This window comes from Panthera onca, chromosome C2 (genome assembly GCF_046562875.1).
Source record: "Panthera onca isolate mPanOnc1 chromosome C2, mPanOnc1 haplotype 2, whole genome shotgun sequence".
Taxonomy (NCBI): Eukaryota; Metazoa; Chordata; class Mammalia; order Carnivora; family Felidae; genus Panthera; species Panthera onca.
The window spans coordinates 18,875,017-18,902,268 of record NC_138347.1 but is presented as its reverse complement, the minus strand read 5'-3'; the positions used below and the strand labels follow the sequence as shown (position 1 = coordinate 18,902,268).

General features: G+C 42.2%; 3 protein-coding genes and 1 long non-coding RNA gene across 10 annotated transcripts in view; 3 read left to right on the top strand and 1 right to left on the bottom strand.

The window, feature by feature from the left end:
• The window catches only part of JAM2 (junctional adhesion molecule 2), a 61,136-nt gene extending 54,407 nt beyond the window's left edge, over positions 1-6,729 (top strand). For 2 of the 4 annotated variants that reach the window (XM_060640319.3, XM_060640321.3), the window contains exons 8-10: positions 513-656; positions 2,786-2,828; positions 4,642-6,729. In XM_060640319.3, the coding sequence (XP_060496302.1) occupies positions 513-656; positions 2,786-2,820 (179 nt within the window). In that variant the 3' untranslated portion in view covers positions 2,821-2,828; positions 4,642-6,729. Of the gene's footprint in view, positions 1-147; positions 164-512; positions 657-2,785; positions 2,829-4,641 lie in introns of all 4 variants that reach the window. The other 2 variants (XR_009612458.3, XM_060640320.3) reach the window with 2 other exon arrangements.
• Positions 6,730-9,942: 3,213 nt separating this feature from the next.
• On the top strand, positions 9,943-11,185 carry LOC144617403 (uncharacterized). The gene is made up of 2 exons (XR_013557850.1): positions 9,943-10,687; positions 10,916-11,185. It is a non-coding gene; the product is annotated as an uncharacterized LOC144617403 (long non-coding RNA).
• ATP5PF (ATP synthase peripheral stalk subunit F6) lies at positions 11,058-21,012 on the bottom strand. 2 transcript variants are annotated; one of them, XM_060640322.2, is made up of 4 exons: positions 20,915-21,012; positions 16,539-16,715; positions 11,798-11,922; positions 11,058-11,242 (listed from the first exon to the last, which is right to left on the bottom strand). In XM_060640322.2, exons 2-4 carry the CDS (start codon positions 16,700-16,702, stop codon positions 11,205-11,207), a joined length of 327 nt encoding a protein of 108 aa, XP_060496305.1. In that variant the 5' UTR covers positions 16,703-16,715; positions 20,915-21,012; the 3' UTR covers positions 11,058-11,204. The 2 variants fall into 2 exon arrangements, with proteins under 2 accessions (XP_060496305.1, XP_060496306.1); XM_060640323.2 differs by lacking the exon at positions 20,915-21,012 and adding an exon at positions 20,782-20,891.
• The window catches only part of GABPA (GA binding protein transcription factor subunit alpha), a 41,693-nt gene continuing 34,421 nt past the window's right edge, over positions 19,981-27,252 (top strand). The window contains exon 1 of one of the 3 annotated variants that reach the window (XM_060640316.3): positions 19,981-20,097. The gene's annotated coding sequence lies outside the window, so the exon portion shown is untranslated. Of the gene's footprint in view, positions 20,098-20,889; positions 20,997-21,315; positions 21,507-27,252 lie in introns of those variants that run through there. The other 2 variants (XM_060640314.2, XM_060640313.3) reach the window with 2 other exon arrangements.

The following is a 27,252-nucleotide window of genomic DNA, read 5'->3' as shown; positions in this document are numbered from 1 at the left end:
CAAGAGAGAATCAACATTGAGAAAAAGAAATTAAGCCTAAACTCACTTTTATATTAATATATTAACATATGTTAATATATTAATATATTAATCTGCATCATACTATATTAACTCTTGCATTAATGATATACACTTATTCTTTTGTAGAAGAGACCTCGTTCCAGTAAGTATACTTTCTTAAATGCATGCCTTTCCCCCACCTCAACTAATTTTCTGTTAATCATCTGTTTCAAGTCAAACATGAAAAGTTGGTTGTGAAGTATCCTACGGAAGTGACTCATACTTATCAAGAAATACATCCCACCTCATGCCTCATGCCTATCTGTCAATGTTGCTCAATTACCTAGAGAAGAAATGTAGTCACTAATTTGCCCCTGTAGGCATTTCCATAGTACTACTTTGGAAAATATATTTGCTGTATTTTGCTAAATTGAAAATTTTCAAATAAGTTTTTACTTAACAGCATTTTCACATTTAATTGAATACTTATTTTGTGCCCAACCCTGTCCTAGGGAATGGCAATACGGCAGTGAACAAAACAGACCAAATAACTCTCTGCCTCACGGAGCTTACATTGAAAAAGATGGACAATACACACAAATGTAAACTCTGCAGTTTGTCAGATTGTCATAGTATTATGGCGAAAACTAAAGCGGGTAAGAGAATGCACAGGGTGGGAGTGGAGACTGTCCTTTAGGGTGGTTAGGAAGGGCCTCACTGATGAAGTGATATTTGAGAAAGACCCGAAGGAGCAGAAATCTGTCTGATACCCATGAGAAGAGCATTCAAGCAGAGGAGAAAGAACGGATGGAAAGGTCTTGAGGCCCGGCTTGCCTGGAGTATCTGAGGCATATCGAGGGGATTGATGTGGCTGAAACAGATTGAGGACAATGGAGAGAGGGGATGCACAAAAGTAATGGAGGCCAGATTACATGGAGCCCCTTCCGGACAGTTGTGAGGAGTTTGACTTTGATTCTGAGTAAGATGGGAAGTCACTGGAAGGTTTTGAATGAGGGAGTAGTATCCTGTTACTTAATTCTTAGAAGCTCACATTAGCTGTTCTGTGAGGAATAAACTATAAGGTGACATAGAGTGGAGGAAGCAGGGAGACCAGTTAGGAAACTACCCAGTAATCTAGCCGAGAGAAAATGGTGGCTGGTTCCAAAGCGATGGTGTTGGAGATGTTGAGAAATGATAGGATTCTGGATATATTTTAAACAATTTACTGATTTGCTGGATGTGGATATGGGAGAAAAAGAAAAATCAAAGATAGCTCCAAGGATCTGAGAAGAATAGAGTTACCATTTACTGAAATGTGCAAGACTTCAGGGGAGCAGGTTTGGGGGGCTTAGATGGGAAGGTCTGAATGTTTTGGAATTTTAATATTTGAGATGCCTACTAAGCTTCCAAAAGGAGGTATTAGTAAGTAACAGAATGTATAAACCTGGAGTTTGGGGGACATATGTTAACTAGGATTAGAAATCTAGGAATCAGAGATCACCAAGTTTACGTGCACTTGATTTGTGACGGTCCGTTCTGTGTACGTGGAAATGGCAGACCCAACCCAGATCTATGGTCATTCCCCTCTACTCTCAGCTGCGTGGCCTCAGATACTTGCTCATCTTCTAAGTCATTTTGAAGACTTAGCTGCCTTTGATTTCCTGTTCCCAGACTTCCTACTCAACCCTGGTCTCTCTGTCTAATAATATCCCACTACAAGTCCAAGATGACCTCCAAGTTATCAGGGATAGCAGTAGCAAAGGGGAAAAGTTCAGAAAACAGGTTGCCTGATGATATAGCCACTCTGCATTCCACCCTAGGCAATTGTAGGGACTTCCACTTTTATTGAATAAGGTAGAAAGTAATTGGGGGTTTTGGACAGCATCATCTTATACAAGGGGAAAGGCTGGCATTGCTATGGCGAGAAGGTAATTCTTTTCTTCAATCACGATGTCTTTGTTAACGCAGGTAGGAATCTGGGAGGCAATATCTTTTCTCCTAGATACGTTTTTGCCGTTTGTCAAATCCATCACCCTCAAAATTTTGGGGATAATGAATTGGATGTTATATTAATTTGCTAGGGCTGCCGTAACGAAGTGCCACAGACTGAGTGGCTTAAACAGAAATTTGTTTTCTTACACTTCTGGAGGCTAGGGATCCAGATCAAGGTGACAGCAAGGTTGGTTCCTTCTGAGGACGACAAGGGAAGGATCTCTTTCAGACCTCTCTCCTTGGCTTATAGATAGTCTTCTCTCTGTCTTCACATTGTCTTCTGTCTGCCTGTGTTTGTGTCTAAATTTACTCTTCCTATAAGGCCGCCAGCCATATTGGATTAGGGCCCACCCTAATGACCTTATTTGAATTTAATTACTATTTTAAAGTCTCTATCTCCAAATACAGTCACATTTTGAGGTACTGGTAGCTGGGACTTTAGCATGAATTTTTGAGGGGAATACAGTTCAGCCTACAACAGATGACTAGAACCCTAGTTACTGTGTAAAGCTTTCTTCCCATGGGAAAAAGTGAACTTTGATGATAATTGATCAAGCTTTCAAAATGCTAAATGTTAAAAAATTGGTAAGTTAAAAGTGAGTAAGTTTCTGTTGGCATAATCCACAGAAATCTTTAGTCCTAGGGCTACAATGAGATACCTAGGGTTTCCCGGGCCAATCCCTTGCTGCACGGCTTTCTCTGTGAAATTTGTCTACAAACGGAAGAAATTCAGTTGGGATTGCTGGCCTTTTTTTTTTTTTTTTTAATACTGTCTTTTATATTCTATAAACAGGAGAAGTAATTCTGCATCTAAAGCCACCACAATGAGTGAAAATGTGAGTATGTTTAAAGCATATTTATAGACCAGATGTGTTTGGGAAATGGGGCAGGGAAGTGAAGTGATTGTACAGAAATGATGAATTTTGACTTTTAATATACTTTGTGCTAGTGTCTATTACTGGTATTTATTTATTTATTTATTTTTTATTATTACTGGTCTTTAGAGGGAGCTGAGTAAATGTTAGTTTCCATCCTCTGTCTAGGACGGTATGATAAAGTTGTCCAGCGTTTGTAGACCAGTCGGGGCTTTGCCATACCACAATTTTCTTTCATGATGTTTGCTATTATTAGTCAGCCTTCTTAGCATCATTAAGTCGGGTATTATCAGCTCCATTTCATAGATAAGAACATTAAGACACAAGTTCTCACAGGATTACAGTGGTAGCACTGGATTCAGGGACCTTGACTCTTGTCAGCTTGCCTCAGCAGATGGCTTCCAACAGATCTGTGATTCCAGGACTCTCCTTTGGTTATACAGAGAAGTTGGAAAATTTATGGATATGGAAGATCCTCTGCTAATACTGAAAGGCACATTCTAGAAATCCCTGAGGAAATCCCTGAGGAGAAAGTTGAGATACACTCAACTTTATGACCCACGTCCTGCTGCATGGATTCTTGTTTTCTGTCAAAATTTGATTTCCTAAAATTGTCTACTCCAAACTCCATCACAGAAGTCACTTTATTTGTAGTTTACTACGCCAAAATCATATTTTCATTAGTAGATAAGCAGTCTATAACCCCATATTTATAGAAAGCAATATGTAACTCCTATAATTTCTAGAAAATACTCCTTAAATGTGGAATGAAATAATCGCATCCTACCAAACAGTAAGAGACACTTTGTGGGGCACCTGGGTGGCTCAGTCAATTGGGCGTCCGATTTTGGCTCAGGTCATGATCTCACGGTTCATGGATTCGAGCCCCACGTCAGGCTCTGTGCTGACAGCTGGGAGCCTGGAGCCTGCTTCGGATTCTGTGTCTCCCTCTCTCTCCGCCCCTCCCCCGCTCATGCTCTGTCTCTCTCAAAAATAAAATAAACATTAAAAAAAGGTTTTTTTAAAAGATACTTTGTGGTGTAGTCAGAAGAGCAAAAACATTTCATTTTTTTCACTGTCTTCCTCTCAGTTGCCCTCATCCACTGAGAAGTCGAGCCTCCAATTGTCGAGCCTCCAATTTGCCCCAGAGCAGAATTTCTTGGTCTTGGCATTACTGACAATTTCTTATAATTCTTATGTTGTAATTTTTTTTTAAGCTTTGTTTATTTATTTTGAGAGAGCGAGAGAGAGAGAATCCCAAGCAGGCTCCGCACTGTCACCATAGAGCCCAACACAGGGCTCGAATTCATGAACTGTGGGATCATGACCTGAGCCAAAATCAAGAGTTGGACACTTAGCTGACTGAGCCACCCACGTGCCCCATTATATTTGTAATTTCTTCTATGAATTCTGCTATAATGAAATCTTACAATTTTGTAGAAGTCTTTGCTGGGGGGGCTGTACCGTGCATTATAGAATGCTTAGCAGCACCCAACCTCCACCCTGTCGCTACCAGTAGTATACCCATAGCAAATAAGATTTCTCCTGCTCTAACTCCCACATTTACTTCCTTACTCTTTAGGCAAAGTTTCAAAGATCTTGTCTCCTAGTATTTATTTAATTCCCCGCAAAATAGAGTTAGTTAAATATATGCTGGGTTGTACCTGTAAGATTCTCATAGTGCATGTAGCTTTATACTCATAAAATGTACTTATTTCTTTAAATATGAATGAATACATTATACTTAAACTTGTTTTTTTTTTCCTTTTCCTAGGATTTCAAGCATACAAAATCTTTTATAATTTAAAATAATGCCACCTTTGAGATACACCAAAACCACAGTTGTTACACCAAGCTATTAAAAGATTTAAATCTCTGCTTTGTCTTACATTTGCAAGGAGGTACATGAGGAGATTAAATTGTTATTTCATTCTAATTTTTATGATCGCTAAATTACTTGAAATTGTTATTTTAAACAAATAGTTCTGTCAGCACCTAAATAAAATACGGTCTGGCTTCTTGTGTCTGGACAAAGCTAAAAGAATCACAATACTTTATAGTATTCTGGGGTTTATGAGATGTTAAATGCCCTAACTTCTGGAGGAAGTTCGATTGTGAAATGAACCCACAGAGCATGAAAATATAAACTGTATCCACTTTCTGTACAAGAGTCTGATTTAGAGGGTTCAGAAAACACTCTAAGACAGATGCACTCTAAAACACTTTGACAGATGCAAAAAGAACCTCTGGTCTTATTTCTACCAGAATCCTCTTTTCTCCCCTAATACAATCTTTATTCCACTGCTCATTTATCACTAATCTATTCACAGAAGGGAGGTAGCAGGAGTGGGTCTTATTCCCAAGGATTTGCACTGGGTGTTTATTTTTATTTCTGAGAACCAAAAACAACACGAAGAAATACCTAATGACCAGAGCTCACTCACCTGATGTCATTGATTTCTTCATTAAATGTAACTTTGAGAGTCGAACCCAAACCCAAATGTCTTCTTTCCCTTGAGTTGCTTGTTGCTGTTTCCTTCTCCTAAGACCGCTTTCAAGATCATCAGTGAACTTGCCATCAGACCTCGCCACTGGACCCCACACACATAACCTTGCAGGCAGGCACCCTTCTCTGCATGATGGGGACTTCATATTTGTCTCTGATAATCATGCAGTGAAATTCTGGGCTGGGTCAAGTCCAGAATTAATAATCAGATCCAGTCCTGCTTATTGAAGAGCCAGAGATACAGAGAGGAGAAAGAGTTGTCTAACAAATGAAATGAAAAATGGGTCCAATCATCTGGTTTCTCCACGGTGTCCAAGCTAGTGTTACAAAGTGAAAATTCCAATGATCCACGTAAGAGTAACTAGGCTGTGTTAAAAAGCATAATCTTCTATAACTTTCTGTGATTATTCAATTTATCTTGAAAATAAAATATGGGTAGGGCATTTCCAGTTCTGGGCAAACCTGGATGAAAAGCTTTACAAACTTTGACAACTTTGAACATGGTTAAGCTACTTTTAAAGGAATCCATTTTTCCCCCAATAGACAAAGCAAATCCCAGGATTCACTGGGCCAACAAATGGTACCTGGATACCACACCAGGTCACTGGGAAGATGTCTGTTGTCAGACTGTGCCTTGCCCCCCACTCTTCTGTGGCATTGGATGCTTCTCACCAGACTCCTTGCAATATTTCCTATAAAGGGCCAGATAGTAGATATTTTAAGCCATACTGGTTTTACGGTGCCTGTTACAACTACTCGACTCCACCTTGGTAGCACAAAAGCAGCCGTAGACAATAATAAATGGCACGTTTGTGTTCCCACAAAACTTAATTTACAAAAACAGCAGGCATAGACAGGACTGGGCCCACACGCATACTTTCCCAACGCCTGGTGCTGAAGCATGAGAAAAACACCTATCTATAAGCTTTTGCCAAAAAAAATAAAAATAAAAAATAAATTAAGCTAAATGTCGCCCATGCTTTGATTTGGTTTGGTATGAGGAAGGCTTTCTTGTTGCATGGCCAGGGGTCCAAGAGTGTATGTGAGTCTCAAAGGCGGCTCTTCAGGCATACCTACCAGCACACAAGATCAACTTCTTCAATTTAAATGACACAGATTGTGGGGGAAAACATGCAGTGCCTTACTAACGCGTGAAAGCTGCTGAGCCATTTGGCTAGAAGATTCATCTTATAAAGTGCTAACATATAACACTCTCTGAGTCAAATATATATTATACATTATCTTAATATATTGTACGTAGCTAAGTAAGTCATTGTGTACAGGATGCTTGCTCCCACACAAAGGACATAATGTTGAGCACTCGTTTTCCATTTATTAAAAGTATATCCACCTATATCTGGACTTGTGTTTCCATTTGCTTTTGAGGAACTTGAATATTAACAATATTATAATATTGAGGTAAAACCTCATTATAATTCATAGAGAGTTTTGATTTTCTTTTCCCGCAGTGAAATTGTGTCCTATAAGGATGAGGGCTCTAAAATCTCTAATAGCAAGTTTTGCTTGGTTTTAATTATCGTTGTTGTTATTGTAACTAGATTTAATTTATTTTTAGTTAGGGGTTTAACCTAACTAAATCTGGAACGATTGTTTTTTAGTATAACTTTGCGAAGAATTTCCTTCACCTCATGAGTGGTTTTGTTTGATTAAAGTCTATGTTAACAAAAATAGCTGAGCTTGTTCAACTTTTTAGGCCCATTTAACCAGTGCAGGGGAAAAGTCATCCACATACCGTTCAATAAAACCTGGGAAACTATGCCCTCTTACCATCTGTAGCTACGAGGTTAGCTCTTCAGCTGCTTAAGATTAGAATCTCATCTTTCTTCTGGGTGCCTGCCAACTTCCCAAATGCTGGGGGAAAAAGAAAATACCTTGCAAATAAAAAGTCAGAACTATTAAACATTTTATACATGTGAAGTGGGGGTGGATGGAGGTGCAGGTGTATACAATCTCATTCATCTCAATGGTATTATAAAGCGGATCATGTGGTCATTTGCAGACCAGGAAACAAACTCAAGAGTCAGTCTGCCAAGTTCACAAAGGGAAGTAAGGGCTCATGGTCTAAGAAACACAGGTCCATCTGATCCAGGATGTTTCATACAAGATGTTTTTTCTCTTGCCCCCAACATACTTTCTTTTAGATTCTTACTTCTCTCATGCCACACCCTCTCTTCACCCTTAGTAATCTCTGGCTAGTTCACCCCTCCCCAGTCTCACAGCTCATAACCTTTTTCTGTCTTGCCTATCCCCAAATTTTGCAAATTGAAAATTGTAAGTGCCTGCCAAAAAGGAAATACTTTTTTGAGCAGGATGAAAGAGTTGGCAAAAGGTATCAAAGGAGACAGCAGGAGATGGTGAAGGACCTGTTTCCCCAGATTCTTAGGACAAGAATGATAAGTTTCCCGTACTCAAGCAGAGGCATCATCTAAAGTAATTGGCCTTGTGCCTTCTTGCCAGTGTCTTACTGAGGTCAAACATCTGAAATAAGACTGTCCCACTGGGATGGGGAACAGAGGGGAGTTTGGAAGAGGTGGAGTTGAAACAGACCTCCCACTTAGGTAATCTGTACAACAGGAAGACCTCCTGGCCCAAAGAGCCCCCCAAGAATTTATACATGCAGCCCCTAACCAGAGAGAGCCAGCATTTATAGGCTCTGCTAAAGCAAGGGCAGCAGCAGAGAACTAGTAACAAAGACAAAGAAAATCCCACACTAAATGGATTTAAATAAGCAAAAATTGCCTAGAACAGAAGTCTTCTTTGGTTATCATTAAAGGTAACACTAGAGGGGCACCTGGGTGGCTCAGTTGTTTAAGCATCTGACTCTTGGTTTCAGCTCAAGTCATGATCTCACAGTTCATGGGTTCGAGCTCTGCATCAGGCTCCATGCTGAGACCATGGGGCCTGCTTGGGATTCCCTCTCCCAGTCACTGCCCCTCCCCTGCTCACATTCTCTCTCAAAATAAATAAACTTAAAAAAAAAAAGAGGTAACACTAGATAAGACATGTGTCCCTTTCCAGTTCTTTGTACCTTTCTTCAACTCAAATTCCCTCTTTTGAAAAGGATGGTAGTCAGGAGTGGATTCAGGCCCACCCAAAGGGCCTAACTTTAACTTAATCCCATCTAAAAGTCCTATCTCCAAATACAATCACATCCAGAGGTGCCGGGGCTTAGGACTTCCATAAATGAATTTTAGGGGAACACACTTCAACCTGTGACACCAGGCATGGGAGAAGAAAAGTTACTTTCAACACGAAAACCTAGAAGGCTGAGGTCATTTGTGATAAACATCTCAGGTAGTAAGTACAGGATAAGGAGTGTACTGGCAGACTGAAGTGACAGATAAAGGCTGGAGTTTGCAAGGTTGGGGCAGCCTCACCAGAAAGAGGAAGGGGCTCTGAGGAAGATGAGGCCTTTAACATCTGACTCAAAGCACCACTGTAGCATTCAGCCGGGAAAAAGGGCGTACTTCCCTGGCCAAAAGTTAGCAATAAATGCCCTATGATGTAGGGCCTGGGAGTAGGGTACTTAATGCAGTATTCTTACAGCCCCGAATCCTTATGTTTACATAATGAATGAAGAGATTGGGATGTTGAAGCAAACTCCAAATAGTTGCAGGACAGATTTTTAAAAATATGAGGGGTATCTGGGTGGCTCAGTTGGTTGAGCAAACAACTCCTGATTTAGGCTCAGGTCATGATCATCGCCCAGTTTGTGAGATCGAACCCCACATCGGGCTCTGTGCTGACAGTGCAGAGCCAGCTTGGGATTCTCTCTGCCCCTTCCCTGCTCGTGCTCTGCTCTCTCAAACGTGTATGAGAAAGTAGGTGTGAAATTATAAAAGGTAAAATACAACTAACCTGAGTGGCAGAGTGAGGAAAGGGAGACGAAGCAGGTGCTGAAAAGGATCAGGCCCCTCTAGACGGGCCTCTGCACCTCGGAGTCAGGCAGCTTGCCTGTCGCAGGTGGGTGGAGGTGCTTCGGGGGAGGTTAGAGAAGAACCTGAGCAACTCTGCTTCCTCAGTTACCTTTAAATAGCGCCATTAAAAAAACATTGAATTGTTTCAGTGTCTGCAGTTATTTAAATAAAAGGAGGTCAACTGAACTGTCACTGCTTAGCATTTGAAAAAACTGGGGCTCTTCTTCCTAATACTTTACCCTCCCCAATTCCGATTCCACATATGTTACTAGTTTAATCACACCTGTATCACTAGGAAATGTTTGCAGGTCTTTTGGAAAAGGTAGTCCGGAGCAGGTTTGACTCCAGCTAGAATGGCACCCACAGTAAAAATCTATTCCTCTTTTTGAGTGAGCTAACCTCATAAGGAAGGCTGACTTTTGACTTCATATTTAAAAAACAAAAACAAAAACCTTTATCAGCAGAAAGACCTGGAGAAAGTCTGCAACCCCATGGTTACGAAGCTGTACCAAAGCGCAAGGGGCACGTGGGAGGAATGCCTGGAGGCTTCCCTGGTGGTGCAGCTCCCCCATCTGGTGCTGCCTCCTCTGGGCCCAGACAAGGCATGTTCCACACACAACATTTGAAGGACCCAAATTTGTAGCAAATTCCATGGCTATTACAAAGTCGAGTTGCCATAGTAAATAAACCGGTCATTCTTGATACTTGAATATGGACTATGTGCCCAGGGAAAGGAAATAAACATTGCACTTTGTAAGCACTGTATTTTTTAAGTGGAAAATACAATGTCTTAAATAAAATTATATTTAAAATCGGTACCAAAAAACAAACAAAAAAAGCCTTTAAAGGTTTATTAAGATCCGTAGTTACTGACACGAGTCAGATTGTCAGATATAAAAAGGCACAGCTGATTTCCTTTTGAAAAAAAAAAAAATCATTTCCTCAAGAGCCAGCTACGCTAACTGAAATCTTGATGTGCCTGTTATGCCGCCTACTTGCTGGGTCTCCCATCGCTTGGGCAAAACAACACCATACAGCTTACTCTTTCCAAGGAGGTTCCTTTGTAGATCCCCCGCCTGCTCCCAGCTTTCCTTCCTCCATCTGTGTAGCACAGTAATAGATCTACGATCATAAACTGCAAGGGAAGAGGAGGGACCTGGCTGTTGGGATAAAAGCATTTAACGTTTGAGGAGATGGTAGTTAAAACACAATGAATGTTCCCATGCGTATTCAAGCTTAACTTGAATTTCCTGGAAAAGTTATGATAAAAGGTTTACAAGCCTTTATATTCTGGGAACGGATGTAACATCCTTCTGTGGCAAACATTTCTTAGGTCAGGGCGGCCCCCTGAGGCGGGAAGTCTCCACTAGTAAAAGGTGAGCCCTGCGGGGCACCTGGGTGGCTTGGTCGGTTAAGCGTCCGACTTCGGCTCAGGTCACGATCTCACGGTCGGTGGGTTTGGGCCCCGCGTCGGGCTCTGTGCTGACAGCTCAGAGCCTGGAGCCTGTTTCAGATTCTGTGTCTCCCTCTCTCTGTGACCCTCCCCCGTTCATGCTCTGTCTCTCTCTGTCTCAAAAATAAATAAACGTTAAAAAAAAAAAAAGGCGAGCCCTGCACACCGAGAGGAGTCTGGCAGGTTGTGGGCAAGTTGTGGCCAACTGACCCAAGATCTCCACCTGTTTCATTAGAGCCAACTGGGCAGATTTAAAAACAATGCTGAAACACAGAATTCAATACACTCAAATGTACACTCAACATCACCAAATAATTTATTTGGAATCAGAATTAAAAGAACACATTTGACAGTTGAGAAACGTACGTTTGTCCCGATACTTCCGACCAGTTGTACAACTAATCTAGGACAAATTACCAAATACATTTTACACTATTTCTTCAGGACTGGGGTTTGTCGATGACTTCAAATTTGGGATCTAAGAAAAGGAACAAAAAGGTGCACGCTTAGCTATATTGCAATAAAATGCATTATCTAGAAGGCTTCAATATTTAACTGATCAATTTTTTGATTTTTTTTTTTTTTTAGTATCTATGGTTTTTTAACACCTACATAGAACTATTACAATTGATAATGATTTATTAAGCACTTACTATAAACCAGGCTATTAACTGACTTCACATATTTTATGTCATTTAATTACAACCACGAGAGAGGTATTAGAATTCTCCCCGAATGTCAGATGGGAAACAGTCACCAGTTAACTATCCAAGATCACACACTTCATAGGTGATAGTGTCACGATTCAAGATTAGGGAGTTTGATTTCAAATCCCCACCATTTGACCTGTTACATAATCTCCTAGACTGATGGCAAGCATTTGTACGAGAGCTTCTCATGCAAATGTCACTGTCCTAATAAATTTACGTGTGATCGTCATTTAATCCTCTAAACAACCCAAGTATAAGGCATAAATAGTCTCGACTTAAAACAAATCTCCCCCAAGAATGAATCCATGATTGAAGACACTTACCTTCAAAATTGAAGTTAGGGAAAGTATTCATGTCTGCTTTACCATACATCTGCTTAAGCTTAAAAAGCTCTCTCTCCAGCTCTTGCTGATACTCTGGGCCAGTATCAACAGGTCCTCCGGATGCCCTGTTGTGGGCAAATGAACAAGTAAAAACTCTTCTTATGCACTAGTTTATAAAACCAAAATTACTTTTTACCATCAAGTTTCAATAGACCTTTTAAAAGTCATCATATAGGGAAAAACGTAGCTTCTGAAACAAAGCATTTCCGCTTGAATTTCAATTCAAACTTCTATAATGATGAGGCATCACATAAATGAGGCAACTTCAAACAAACTTCTAACATTCAAGGTTTGAGTATCAAGGATGTTTATCAAGTCATAATCTCTTGAGGTCTAAGTTGTGATAAGATATAATGGCTAAGTCCATGGGTTCCCTGAGTCAATGACTACTTCTGTTTCAATGTCAGCTCTACAGTTTATTGAAACTACATAAAACTGAAGCAAGGCATGAAACACTCTAAACTTTAGTTTCCGCATCTAAAACTGAGGGCCCTACCTAACGATGGTGTGACGAGAATTACAGAGATAATGTACATGTACCACTTAACAGTACCTGGCCCACAGTGAGGTGACATAGTGGCCAGTAAGTGCTATTATTATTATTATCCGATTTAATTCACCCACCACTAAACGTCTTTTAAAAGGTCTTAGTAACTTTAAGTCTCTATAATATGGGCCTAACAAAGCTGCAAATATTTCTTACCCTCAGAGATTTTGCCATTTAGGGGAAAAAAAAATGTTTAGAAACATCCGTGCTATAAGAGAGTTATTGATAAGCTTCAAAGACATGGCTTATCAAACAGCTACTCAAGTTGAGGAGAGAGCATTTTTGCGGAGCTAATTGGAAAAAAGTTTCATTTTACAAACGTGGCATTTGTGACAAATGATGCGTTTGGGTCAGATTTTAATTTCAGACATTCTAAGACTGAAAAAGCAAAGAGTGGAGGTAATAAAAAACTGGCTGTCTGGGGAGAATCAGCCATCTAGATGGAAAAGCCAGCAGGACTCAGGTCATGGGAGGCCTGGCAGGTTAAGGCGGGGGGAGTGTGTATTTTATGTGTTAAGCAATAAAATGACAAAATTACAGTTGTGCTTTGGGAAGATAAATATAGCATCAAGACCAGCAGTGGGGCCAATTAGATGTAATTAATTCTTTGCAGAAATTCTGTGTTTGTCATGTTACTGCCCGCCTATCATGAACAACATAATAAATAAAAACTTCGTTAAGTGAGAACTCCATTAAGGGTAATAATATTTTTACATATGCCTATGATCAAAGTAGAGGGCCTTATGTTACAGAATTTCCACAAAAAATACACAGACAACTCTGGTTTTTTTGTTTTGTGTTTTTCCAGAGACAGCTCTAATTTAAGAACTTGTTAATGATGCTTGTTCTCATGGACTCAGTTTTCTTCTACATCAGCACATGCAATAGAACCTTCCGTAATGAATTGTATCTGCGCTAATTAAGGTGGCCACTAGCCATATGTGGCTAGTGAGCACTAGAAATGTAACTAAGGACCTGAATTTGTATTTATACTTAACTGCAATTAATTAGATTTCAATAGGCACATGTGGACAATGGCTAATGAAATAAGACAGTGGAGTCTTCAACCCGACACTTTAATGACTGTCTTCTAACTCTGGGAGCTACAAGTTTCAGACAGTGCTTTGAGTACATCCAGCCAGTCTCACCAATATTCTGGTTACTGACAGATGATGGCTGCTAGAGAACTTTCATGTGGATTCCTATGATAGAAAGAGGCCAGATCTCATCTACCTCCTCAACTGAGTATGTCTCCCAGCCCATCTTATTATTATATCCCCAGGATCTAGCATGGCGACCCGGACAAAGCAGACACTCAAAGGATCCTTGTTTATTTCATGTAAAAAATACTAGGCATGCTAACTTACTGAATCACTTCATTTTTATAACATCCTCTGAAATACGTGCTGTTATTATCACCCCCATGTTACGTACAAATAAGGTATAGCATTTGAATAACCTGCCCAAGGCCCAAGTGCTAATAAGTTTCAGAGCTGCATTCCAGGTCAGAGTCCGTGCGCAGAACATTTTCCCACACAATTTGCACAAATGAATGAACTAGAGTCCCCTTAGATTCAGAGTACATCCCAGGGGCACCTAGCTGGCTCAGAGGGTAGAGCATGTCTGAGCTCCACCTGGAGCTCACCCTCCCCTCTTGAGGGTCCTGAATTCAAGCCTCCTTTGGGCGCAGAGCTTACTTAAAAAAAAAGAGTACGCCTCAGGATTGACTTCTTATTGGACAGGCTTTTTAAGGACAATTGGAGTGCAAACAGCATCAAGAGTAAGATGCCACACTACCTCTGGACAGAAGACACTCAAATGAGTGTCAATGGATCCTGCACACCTGCTTACTGAATAGTGTGATTTTAGACAAATTCTTCTCTTTTAGCCTTGCTTTTCTAACATGTAATAAGGGGATAAGATCTGTAAGACTGTTGTGAGAATTTCTTAACAATGTCTTCATTTTAATCCTTTAGCTCTCTCCATCCTTAGCTGTGGTAAGAACAAAACCTTTTTTGTTAGTTGCCCAGTCTCAAAGTCTCAGGGCTCTTTAACTGTTCCTTCTCCTCTCTCTCTCCACCAGATAACCAAGACCCAGTTCTCAGTCCCTCAGTGTCTCGACTGTCACTTTTATGTTCCCACTGCTGTAAAGACAAGGTTCTCATCAACCTTGTCAATCCAATGCTTGGACTGTTACAAGTTTCCTACCATGTCTGTCCGTCTTCTCTACTCATTCCAACCTTCCTAATACTCTGATTAAAATTATCTTCCTAATACAGAGTAACCTTGTTTCATCCCACCATCCTGGTCAAAAACCTTTAACTCCTCATAAATGCCTATCATCTAATACTTTACCTGCCCATCTATAATCGAGGCCTCTCATAATCCCCTCATTCCGACCCCATTCTCACCCTTACTGCTCCCCACTCTCCTCATACACTCTACGGCCCTGGGGAGCAGCATTACACAATTTCTCAAACCGACCTGGTCATTTCAGTTTTCATGCTTTAGCTCACACCACTCTTTCTCCCTAAAATATATCCTTCTCCCCCTCCCATTTATCTGTGCAACCTTCACACCAATTGTTCACAACCAGAGGTAGAGATATGTACTGATAGCCTTTCTTGGTTTTGAGAACCCTTTGAAGCTATAAACAAAATCATGTGAGTAAGTTCTTCACAGTTTTAAACTGAAGGGCTGATCCATGGCTGTCCACATTCTTAAAAGGGATAAAAGATCTCAGGGGCACCTGGGCGGTTCAGTCGGTTGTTCGGCTCAGGTCATGATCTCACGGTATGTGGGTTCGAGCCCCGCGTCGGGCTCTGTGCTGACAGCTCAGAGCCTGAACCCTGCTTCCGATTCTGTGTCTCCCTCTCTCTCTGTCCTTCCCCCACTTGTACTGTCTCTGTCTCTCAAAAAATGAACAATGTTAAAAAAAAAAACTTTTTTTTAAGGATCTCAAATACTGCCTCCAGCAAGAAAGGAACATTCTTTTCTATGAAGTCCCCAAACACTGAATGTGTCACTATGTTAGTATCTAACCCATTTTTCCTCATAGATTACCTTGTACATTCCTACAAGCTTTCCACCCCCATCAGATTTCAAGAATATTATGGAAATGCTGTATGGCTTCCTTCTGCGGCCTACCACAGTTAATAGCCCAGTGCTTTGCACATGGTAGACAACTAAATAAAATGAACACCAAACTGCTCTGTATTGCTTTTCATAAGATCGGGGGTTGAATCTGACGATGGCTAACGTCATCATTCACCTCCAAAGCTGTGTGGTTCCGTAACCGTGTTTATCCTGGACTTTGCTTTATGCCACTTCCCTCTTGACCTTTGACATTCCCAGAAATACAGAACTATGGAAATAGCATTAAAGAAAAAAATGCTGTGTTCATACATTTCCCCCCCAAATCATGATGTCAAAGAAAGGGCACTAAATTGATAGTTAGAATATTTTGATAATATGTTTTTCCTACAATTAGTTTTATGACCTTAGGCTAATTAATGTCTAAGGGACTCAATTTTTTCAAATACAGTTCCTAAATGATTTCCAAGATCCTATAGACTTCTAAGAATTGGCTCTAGTTTATAATAAATGACATTATAATGACAATACATCTAAAATGACAATAGAGGGGTGCCTGGGTGGCTCAGTCGGTTGGGTGTCTGACTTCAGCTCAGGTCATGATCTTGCAGTTTGTGAGTTTGGGCCCCGCGTCGGGCTCTGTGCTGACAGCTCGGAGCCTGGAGCCAGCTTCTAATTCTATGTCTATCTCCCTCCCTCCCTCCCTCCCTCCCTCTCTCTCTCTTTCTCTCTCTCTCTCTCTCTGCCCCTCTACCACTCATGCTCTGTCTCTCTCTCTCTCTCAAAAATAAACATTAAAATGACAATAGATATAATGGAATTCTCCCTTGGAACTCATATAAGATAAAATTTGGGACTTTAAAAAAAAGAATCAAGATCTTTATCTTCTTTTGGAGCGCCTAATGAACCTCTATGTCAGCAATCAGCTCAGTGAAGGTCTTAACAGTTTCAAACACCTAGTAATTTCTTTTCCCCATCTCACAACTTACATATATCTTGAATATTTATATTTACACCACAGGTGGTTATCTACCCACTTACTGTCGCTTAGTTTTGTATTCTCTAATCTTATCCACGAAGAGTTTCTGTACAGGATCAAGTTCCTTATTAAATGCCACTGCTGTAACACCGATGTTCCTCCTCAGATGCACTGAGACCATGGACCGCATGAGAGAGGAGAACCTGAAGAGCCTCTGGAGAATCATGGTGATTCTAGTACTGAAAACAAGCACGAGAGTATTAACATACTTTAAAATGTACATAATTGTAAAACACGTCTAAGTATATTATATAGTGGGAATCTAATTCTACTAATTGTTACAGAAGTCAATCATAAATCACACCAGAACTTGCTGAATGCTAAGAACAGTCACCTGACCAGAGCTCCCTTCCCCCTCTCCACTCCCCACCGCAAGTTTTTTTGCTTCTTAACCAAAAGGCCCCGGGACCTAGGGGCAGTTAGAAACAACTCAGGCCTGTGTGCTGGGTTAGATGCAGAAAGAAAGCACAAAATCTAGGATGAGGTATTTCTTCTCCATAAACTTGGTCTTGGACCACAGGTCAAGAATAAGCATAGTCAAGGTAGCATGTTAGATTAACTGCCCATCTCAGGCAGAAAAGAACACTGGCCTCCAGATTAATGTGCCAGGTTACCCCGAGCCCCCTCAGAAGACCAAAAGGGAGCTGAGCACGGAGACACGGGCCCCATAGCAAGGGAAAGTGTTCTGCCTATTCCAACTGTAGGATTCCAGGCATTCAAGAATACTGTAACAGCCAAATCTAAGTTCAAAAGAACCATCCCAAGGGAGCCCACCAGTAAGAGAGAGAAAATCAAACAGTACAACCTAATCAATAAAACAGAATGAAAGGGGTGCCTGGGTGGCTCAGTCGTTTGAGAGTCTGGCTCTTGATTTTGGCTCAGGTCATGATCTCACAGTTCGTGGGTTTGAGCCCCACATCAGGCTCTCAAAAATAAATAAGCATTTTTTAAAAAATAAAAAGAAAGAAAAATAAGGACTTAAAGATTTCCAAGTCTTTAGAGCTCCTGAAACTAAAATATATGATTTTCTAACTAAAACATTTCAGCAAATAAGGGCATCTGGGTGGCTCTGTCGGTTGTGTCCGACTTCGCCTCAGGTCATGATCTTGCGGGTTCGTGGGTTTGAGCCCCGCATCGTGCTGTGTTGACGGCTCAGAGCCTGGAGCCTGCTTCAGATTCTGTGTCTCTGTCTCTCTGCCCCTCCCCCGCTCAACTCAACTCTCTCAAAAATAAACATTAAAAAAAATTTTTTTTAAGCATTTCAGCAGGTAAAACAGAAGATGATTTCAGTTGAGACCTAATTTAGTACCCTGAAAGATCAAATGCCAAAAAAATTTCCAAATTACAAGAAATAAATGCAAACAAGAATTCCAAAAGAAATAGATAAGAAAGCCACAAATAATTAGAAGAAATTTCCCTCAGATTGAGAAAGAAGATGTCTATTAAACAGAGTTTAGTAAACCCTACGTTGAAATGGGGATCCAAGATTCACATCTCAATATAGCCTGGTTAAAATTTCTGAATCTTACAGATAAAATGAAACCTGCCATGCTAACCTGAGTCCCATGAGCCTCCAAAATTACCTATTAATAACCATGATCACTGTCATCTTGATGATGAACTTCTATTAAAGTGCTCAAAGTGTGGTCTGTGGGCCAGCAATAGTATACAAATTGTGTTACTGGTCTATCGTAACAAAAATCGTTAATAACGATTTAGAAACTTTTATAACAATTTGACAGAGTCACATATATCTGTTGAATAATAAAAAATCAGTTTGTATTTTGGGTGTCTTCACTGTATGTTCTTTCATCTAACTTTTACAGTAACTTTTATTGTAGTTTTCAAAGGAAGCCACAGGGTTAGGGGCAAAATGGTCCTCTACTACTGACAGTTTGAGAAGCACTCAGCTAGAAGACCGTAGAGTAACACAGTAGTTCTTGAGTAGGGACAGCAGTATACCTCAAGGGATTACTGGCAATGTCTGAAGACATTTTTGGTTGTCCCGACCGGGGTATTACTGGCCTCCGGTGGGTAAAGGCCAGGGATGTTGCTAAACATCCTATAAAAACCAAAACAAAATAACAGCCATCCCACAACAAAGAATTATCTGGTCCAAAATGTCAATAATGCAAAACAAAGGCTGAGAAGCCCTGGAATCGCACATAAAAACTACCAAAAGAACTCCCATAATCAACAAAATATCCTTCACCTGCCCCGAAAGCAAACTATTTGGAGAAATTCACCATACATCACCCCTTATACCCCATCAGAGAAAAATACTTAAGAAGACTCAAAGCAAACAACACATAACCTCAAAGTGCTACATATTACCATTCCCATTTTACATACACATAAACTGAGGCTTAGAGATTAAGTATCTGGCCCAAGGTTACACGGTAGAATCTAGGTGGACACAGATCTATTTTAAAAATTGTGCAACTCAGGGTGCCTGGGTGGCTCAGTCGGTTGAACGTCTGACTCTTGACTTCAGCTCAGGTCATGATCTCCCAGTTCGTAGTATCAGCACTGAGCCTACTTGGGATTCATTCTCTCTCCCTCTCTCTCTCACTCTCTCTTTCTCTCTCTGCCTCTCCCTGCCCCTCCCCGGTTCAAGGAGCCTGTGTTCTCTCAAAAAATAAATAAACATTTTTTTTTTTTTTTTAAGAAAATCATGCAATTCAAGGTGCTATTTTCCCTTATAGCAATTTAAGGACATGCTTAATACTCAGCAATAAGGTCACCTAACATTGGTTCATCCCAAAATACTTTGCAAAGTATTTCCATATAAATTCTCCTCTTCAACCCTTAGGAAAACACTATTAACAATTAGGGGAAAGTGTCCTTATCCCTCCTTTACAGAAAATAAAACTACGTCAAAGAAAAGTTATTACACTGCCCGTATCTCCACAGTCAATTTGCTCTAACTCTGATGGCAAAAATCGTGTTATTCCTATTAGGTAAAGTCTGTTTTCATTTTTTCAATTTCTATCATCTAAGTATTTTATTTAAGTAAGCTCTACGCCCAATGTGGGGCTTGAACTCAGACCTGGAGATGAAGAGTTGCACGCTGCACCAACTGAGCCAGCCAGGGACCCCTCTATCATCTAAGTATTAACGACTCCCAAATCACACCTCTAATTTTAGTCGTTTTTTCTGAACCCTAAACCTACCCATTCAACAGGTCTTTTCCTTTCCTAAGTCCTACGGGACCATCAAATTCAACCTGTCTAAAAACTGAACACATAATCTCACTATCAAAACTTGTTCTTTCTCTTTTACTCCCTTTTATTTTTTCACTGAGTAATATGAGTGTCCACTGTCAGTCCACCGTCACGCAGAAGACACATGTTATTACACAAATAGGTGTAAAATACCAAGTGTGGTAAGTTCTCTATTCAAGTACGATCGCCGCCCCCCCCCCCCCCCCCGAACCTGTGACTGGGATTTGACATAGAAAGACTGGGGAAGGCAACAGCAAGAAAAGGTACACATGAGAAGAGGCCTTGTGGTGAGACGGTGCAGGGTTCTCCAGTTTACAGAGATGACTGACCAGCCTAGGTTAGTACTTTCGCGGCCCATTCCGTGCATATTCCTGAAGTCAATCCACAACCCGCCTAACCTGACCCGTTCTCTTTCGCCCTCCTGGAAACCTTGTTTTGTTCGCCTGCGAACTTTGGCCTCACCCCTAACTCAAGAACCCCTTCTACCCCAGTCAGCGTATTGTTTCTTGGGGGTGAGGTGTAAGATTGTGCAGGAAAATGAGAGTGTAAAACAAAGCTGCCTAGCCACGTTTCAGCACTATCAATATTTTCAGGTGGGATGCAAACTTTTAAGATCACCGTCACCCCTTTCCCTCCTATGGTGCGCATTCTGCTTTCAATAGTTGGGCACGACCTCCTGCGCGCCCCGGTAGGGCAGGCCTGGCCGCAGACCTGTCCCGTGGGAATGACCTTGAGCTGCCCCAGCTGAGCCGCGGGTCCGGGAACCCCTGGCCTCCTTGCCTCGCGTACCACCCCGGTTTACCCTCAGAGCAGGGATGACCACGCCGGAATCTACCGCAAACTTCAAAACCGAAGGGCGCCGAGGTCAACAGTGACCCTGGGCCAGACGGTAAAGGTGCTTGTGACACCAGGCTGCTCTATACTCCTGAAGGACAGAGGTAATAGGCGGCCCAGGCCCCAAGAAGAAACCCAGAATCTGAGTCCCAAGAGGCCAAGCTAGTCTAGCAACCCTCCCAGTCACCTTGCACTCAGTCCCGAGCTGCCGGGGCCTCCGCTGCCGCCACCGTTCTACTTCCGGCCCTGGCTCCACCCCCACCCGCCTACCCGCCATCGCAATGCATTATGGGCCGCCGTTTCAGTCGGTCGACACTCACCGGACAGGAAACGTCTCGGAGGCGGTCTGCGACCGGACAGCTCTAGGTGAGACAGAAGCCAAACAGGAGGAGGAAGTGGAGGGTAAGTGCTTCCGGGTCCCTTGGCGAAGCCTCCGCCATCTTTCCTTCGCCTAACTTGACCTGCTGTCTTTTTCCCTCCTGGAATCCTTGTAGTGTACGCATGCGCACTGTGGTTGGCCTGTCCCCTAGTTCAGTCCTCCCGGACCCAAGTCAGCATCCTGTTCTTTGTGGTTGTTGAGGTGTATGGTTTTGCCCGGAAAGTGAGAATGTAAAACAAAGCGGATTGGGGCGTTGGGCATTCTTGTGCCTCGTGAGCATCCGTTGCCTCGGGCGTTCGTTTCGCGCAACCTGCTGGGAGTTGTAGTCCTGGACCCGGGGGTGCCTGGGAGGCGGGAGGGGGGTTGGAGTTTCTCAGCGCCGATTCCGCGGGAAAGGCCCAGGGGCCTTACACTTCGAGTCGCAGGAGCGGCGGGTCTTACTGGGAGAAGCGCTGCACGTGGAGCCCGCGCCCCTGCTGTTCTCAGCCGGCTCTGGAGCGCGGGTGGGGGCGACGGGGCCGATTCCGGAGCGGGTGAGTGCGGCCGCGGGGGAGGAAGGGAGCGCGGGCCCGCGCGGGCCGGCCTCGTTCCGGGGCCTTCTCACCCACAGCGGCCCCCCCGCGGCCGCCTCTGTGTTTTGTTTCCGCTGGTCCCCGGCGCTGTGACTCCCATTTCCGTTCGTGGAGACTTGAGGGAGCCGGGTGGGGAGGGGCGGGTGAGGCAGTGCGGGGAGCGGAGGGGAGGGGCGCGCGGCGCGGGGCCCAGGGAAGCCGCGCGCCCCCGGGCCCCGGGCTACCCGTGTCACCTTTCGCTGCTCTCTTCCCCTGCTGTCCCGTCCTCGCCAGTCCGCGGCGGTCCGCAGTCGCCGAGGTCGGGACGAGACCCTGACGCCCCCGGGATTTCAGAGGAATGTTCTCAACCAGTCTCCTCGCCGACCCAGCGTTGCGCCAACACTTCAACTCCAGTTCTCTTTCTAGAACTGCCCTACAATAGCCTCAAAGCCATTTATTACTGTATATGATGTCCGTAGGGATCTATTTTAGAAATGGGGAAGTGAGAAAAGGGAAACAATGGGTTAATGTAGTTTGCCAACATTTTTAGTATTTCGTGTGCTAGAAGATAAGCCGTACGTGTTTGCAGTGTATTAGGGAATCCTGACTTGCTTTGGTTAACAGCCAAACAGTGCGTGATACTGCCTTGCAAGATGATGAGTAGTGATTTAGAAATACTGCCCACTTCATAGTTTCCACTAGTGAGTTTCACTAGCAGGAATTCTAGGTCTGACTCGTGGGAGGAGATTTAGAAACGTTCCCGGGAGCAAAGAGCTGAGCAGTGATAACATTCCTAGGTCCTGTGTGATTTTAAGCTTAAGGAGAAACTGATCAACTCGTAAACAGCAACTTTAGGGGAACAACTTGTGTGTATCAGGATTTGACCCAGGCTTTCGAAGTTTTTTTTGTTTTTGTTTGTTTTTTTAGACATAGTCTGGCACTAGGTGGACTTAAGGCAATTTTACCTGAAATTGTATGCATGTCATGAGAGATACATAGTCTCGAAGTAACAAGGAGCTAGATGTTAAATTGAGATGAGTTATGAGAGCTGAGTTATGGGGAGGCTGACTACTAAATTAAAACTGTTGAGTTTACTCCCTCTCCAACTTCTGTTTGTAAAACTTCAAATCTGCATTCCTGGAAATTATGCAGTGAAAACCTCCCCAGGCGGGGGTGGGGGTGGGTGGTCACCAAGTGTTAGCCTTTCTCCATACTTGCTTTCTTACTCTCTACACACACAGATGCATGTGTTTTGTTTTTTCTTAACCGTTGACTTTATTTTTCAAAATGTCTTTTAATTTCCTCTGATACTTAAAAGTGTTTGTTAGCTTGGGGAAATGTGCTGTCATCCTTGCAGGTCCTGCCACACCATACTTCTATTTATTTTATCCTTTATTTATTTTCCTTTATTGGGCAAAATTTTCTTAAATTCTGTAAAGCAGCAATGCATTCCAATGAAGAAATACAATCCTCAAATTTATCTGTGACCCCAAAAGAGAATATTAAACATAACTGTATTTTTAAAAAAAATTTTTTTTAATGTTTATTTTTGAGAGAGAGAGATACTGAGCACGAGCAGGGCAGGGGCAGAGAGAGGAAGACACAGAATCTGAAGCAGGCTCCAGGGTCCGAGCTGTCAGCACAGAGCCCAACGAATGGCCGGAACCCACAAACTGAGAGACCGTGACCCTAGCTGAAGTCGGACCCTTAACCGATTGAGCCACCTAGGTGTCCCATTCATAACTGTATTTTAAAGAAAACTAGCCTTTCTAGAAATTTTTGAAGTTAGTTTGTATCCATTTTGTGAAGTGTTCTGAATTCCAGGTTAGATTTAATCTAGGAGAAACAGGGTTTTGGGGGGAAGCCCTCATGGGGAGAGGCACCAAGTAATGCTCTCTTCCTCATTTTCTTAAGTATTGACATAAAATTGTGGAGAATTGGTTCCAGAAAAAGAAGTAAGCTCAAGCAGTGATATCAAAGATTTGGATCATTTCCCAAACCTCGCCACTGTTTCTCTAGCCTGGAGTGAGAGAGAAAGAGATCAATTCTGAGATCAATTCATGAGTAATGTGATTTTTTCCGAAAGCACATAAAGTGTGCTCATTTTTTGCTTTATTTGGCACCTTGTGGGCACTGATCTATAACTTTTTTGGAAGCTCACAGGATAAATGACTTTTAAACACCTCCCTGTTTTAGTGCTTGTTTTAAGTCCAACCACAGGTATCCCTGCTGTGAAGCCTGTAGGGCCATTTCTCAGCCTCTGGTTACTTCTTCATTTCTGTTTTTCCATAGTTCCCAGAAATTTCACTTGTTTTCTAATTCTTTTGCCAAGTTGGCTAATGGAGAGGCTCATGGCTGGCTCAGTTGGTAGAGCATGCGACTCTTGATCTCTAGGTCCTGAGTTCAACCCCCACGTTAGGTGTGGAGCCTCCTGATTAAAAAACTAATAATAAATAAGTAAGTAAGTAATGGAGGTGAAAGTGAGCAATAAATGTAAGCCCTGAAAACAAAACGTAAGTGATCTTTTTAAGTGTCGTTCTGCTATAAACCTTATTCTTGCTTTTTCCTATATGGAACAGCTTTGTGATTGTGTGTGTAAACATTATTTTGTTGTTTCTCTGTGCTAATAAAGTTTCCTAGCATGTGCTGCTTTTTTACAATGGATACTCCTATTGGCTTCAGCTTCTGGCTATTAGCAACAAAGCTGCCCTGGACATCCTATTATCAATCCGTGTGAGAATATCTGTAGTGCTTATCTAAGGGCAGTATTACTGGGTCGTAAATATAAGCATACTTCAGTTGAGCAAGTGCTGCTAGATTTTTCTCCAGAATGCTACACCTGTCCATACAGAGGTAGAGGATTTTCGTGTCCTCATGTCCCTACTATTTTCTGTAGTCAACATTCTAAGTTTTGCCATACATACACCAGCACATGGTATAAAGTGATAATTCTTTATTTTAAATTGCATTTTGGATGATTTGAATTTGAGCATTTCTTCATATCCTTCACCAGTTTGTTTTCTTTTCATGTGAATTTCCTTTTCTTAACATGCTTTGGTCTTCTGATTTTTCCTGATTTTTTTGTTATCAATTCAAGGAATTCATTTTCTAATATTCCAATTATTAGTCCCTTGTCACTTTTAAAAAAAAATTTTTTTTAACGTTTTTATTTATTTTTGAGAGAGAATGCGAGTGGAGGAGGGGCAGAGAGAGAGGGAATCACAGAATCCACAGCAGGCTCCAGGCTCCAAGCTGTCAGCACAGAGCCCAGTGCGGGGCTCGAACTCACAAACTGTGAGATCATGCCTGAGCCGAAGTTGGACGCCCAACCGACGGAGCCACCCAGGCGCCCCAGTCCCTTGCCACTTTTGAACACTGGAAGTATATTTTCCTACTCTGTAGCCTGACTGTTGAACATAAATCTTAATTTTTATGCAATCAAATCCATCAGTTTTTCACCTTATGGTTAATGTGTTTGGGATTTTATTTAAGAAATCCTTTCTATCCTTAGACTGCAAAACATTCCCCACCATTTTCTTCTATTAGCTTTATACTTTTACCTTTCGTGTTTAAGCCTTTTAGAATCTGGAGTCAATTTTATATGATGTGTAATAGTCCTTATAGCATTTGCTTTTTCAACACATACTAATGGAATGCCTGCTAAGGGTGAGGCACCGGTCCCAGTACTGTACTTTGTATACGTGTGTAAACAAATACTCTTGCCCTGGGAGCTTCAGTTATCCTATCAGGTAGGTGCCTACTGGCTCATCACCTATTTTGCTATAGTGCTCAGTTTGAATTCCACAATTTTATACATAGCATCAGTTACGGGGCAGGCTTTGTGGGGAGAACGGAAAACTTAATTAGTCCAAAGTCAACAAGAACAGGCCTTAATCTTTAAACCATCCCAAACAAAAGTCACCTGGGGCCAAGTCAGTCTGCTGGGTGTACATGTTGTGTACCTATTCAAGTGGAGAACTCATCCCCTTATTCTTCCTTATAGGGCAGATGTGAGAGCAACCTTGATAATGTGGGGAAAATCAGATTATCTTACACCAGTCAGTCTAGATTTAGGTACTAGCTAGAGACTAACTTGTCAGAAAACCAGCCCCAGCTGTTAGAGATGGTGGGCCTGAAGGAGAGTTATACTCCTTCTAAAGTGGGAAAAAAGACCGTTTTCTTCTACTGTGTGACAAATTACTACACAGGTAGTGACTTAAATATACCATCAATTACTTATATGCTGTTCTGGAAATCAAGTCTGAAATGGGTCTTTCTGGCCTAAAATCAGATGTGGGCAGAACTGTGTTTCTTCTAGAGATTTCAGGAGACAATGTGTTTCTTTTTTCATCTTCTAGAGGCTGCCTGTGTTCTTGGCTTGTGGCGCCTTGCCTCCATCATCAAAGCCAGTCAGTCATAACTGACCCCTGAGTCTTTCTCCCTTTGAATCATTCTGGATCTCTTCAGATTCCCTCTTCCATTTTTAAGGACTCTTGAGATTTTGTTGGGCCCAACTAGATAAGCCAGGATAATCTCTATTTTAAGATCAGCTGATTAGTAACCCTAATTCCCCTTTGCCATGTAACTTCATATAGTCACAGGTTTGGGGTTATTGTGTCTCTCACAGAGACTTTGGTCCCTTGAGAAGTTGAAACCTGGCAAAACTCTTTCCACCTCAAGAAGCTAGACAAAGTCCCTGGTCTAGACAAACCAATTTACGTTCCTGGAGTCACTTGGACAATATGGTCTTTGTGCTTTGATGATAATAGAATGGAGGAAGAAAGACAGTGAATACATAAATTCATAATAAAGTATGTTAGGTGCTGCAGACAACAAGACAGAAGAAAGGGGTATGGAGAAGGCCGATTACAGAATTAAATGGGGGTAGTCAGGGTATACCTCATTGGGAAAAGGAGATTTGAGCAGAGACATCAAAGAGGTGAGGGATTTAGCCCGGAGGACATGTGGGGGAAATAGGTGCCAGCCAGACAGAATAGCAGGAGCAAAGGCTGTAGCAGCAAGATTGGAGCAGTAATGGGGTGGGGCTGGGGGTAGATCTGGTAGGGCCTTGCTGGCCACTGTGAAGTGTTTAGGTTCTACTGTGACTGGTATTGATCAAAGGAGTGCTACAGTTTAAAAAAAAAATTTTTTTTTAATGTTTATTTATTTTTGAGAGAGAGATAGAGCGTGACCAACCAGAGAGAGGGAGACACAGAATCCAAAGCAGGCTCCAGGCTCTGAGCTGTCAGCACAGAGCTTGACGTGGGGCTCGAGCTCCTGAAACACGAGCTCATGACCTGAGCCGAAGTCGGACGCTCAACCGACTGAGCCACCCAGGCGCCCCAGGAGTGTACAGTTTAAAGACGATCACACTGGCTGTTGTACTGACTGAGAACGGACGGTAGTGAGAGCAAGGGCACAGGAAGGGGGAAACGTGTTAGCAGGGGTTGTGGCAGTATTCCAGCTTAGAGATGGTGGTGGTTCTCGTACTCGTGTGCATTTGCGATATAGAGCCTGTCTTTGAACAAACCACGGTTCAGTCCCACCTGGAAGAATATGGACTTAGGTTGTTACACCTAAAGTGTCTCGTGGAGCCACAAGCAGCTAAGCATCACTGACCTCTGAATAGTTGTCATGTGAGGACATGCGCGCGCGCGCGTGTGTGTGTGTGTGTGTGTGTGTGTACTCATATATACTCAAAATAACATTGTCCTGTTGTGAAGATTCT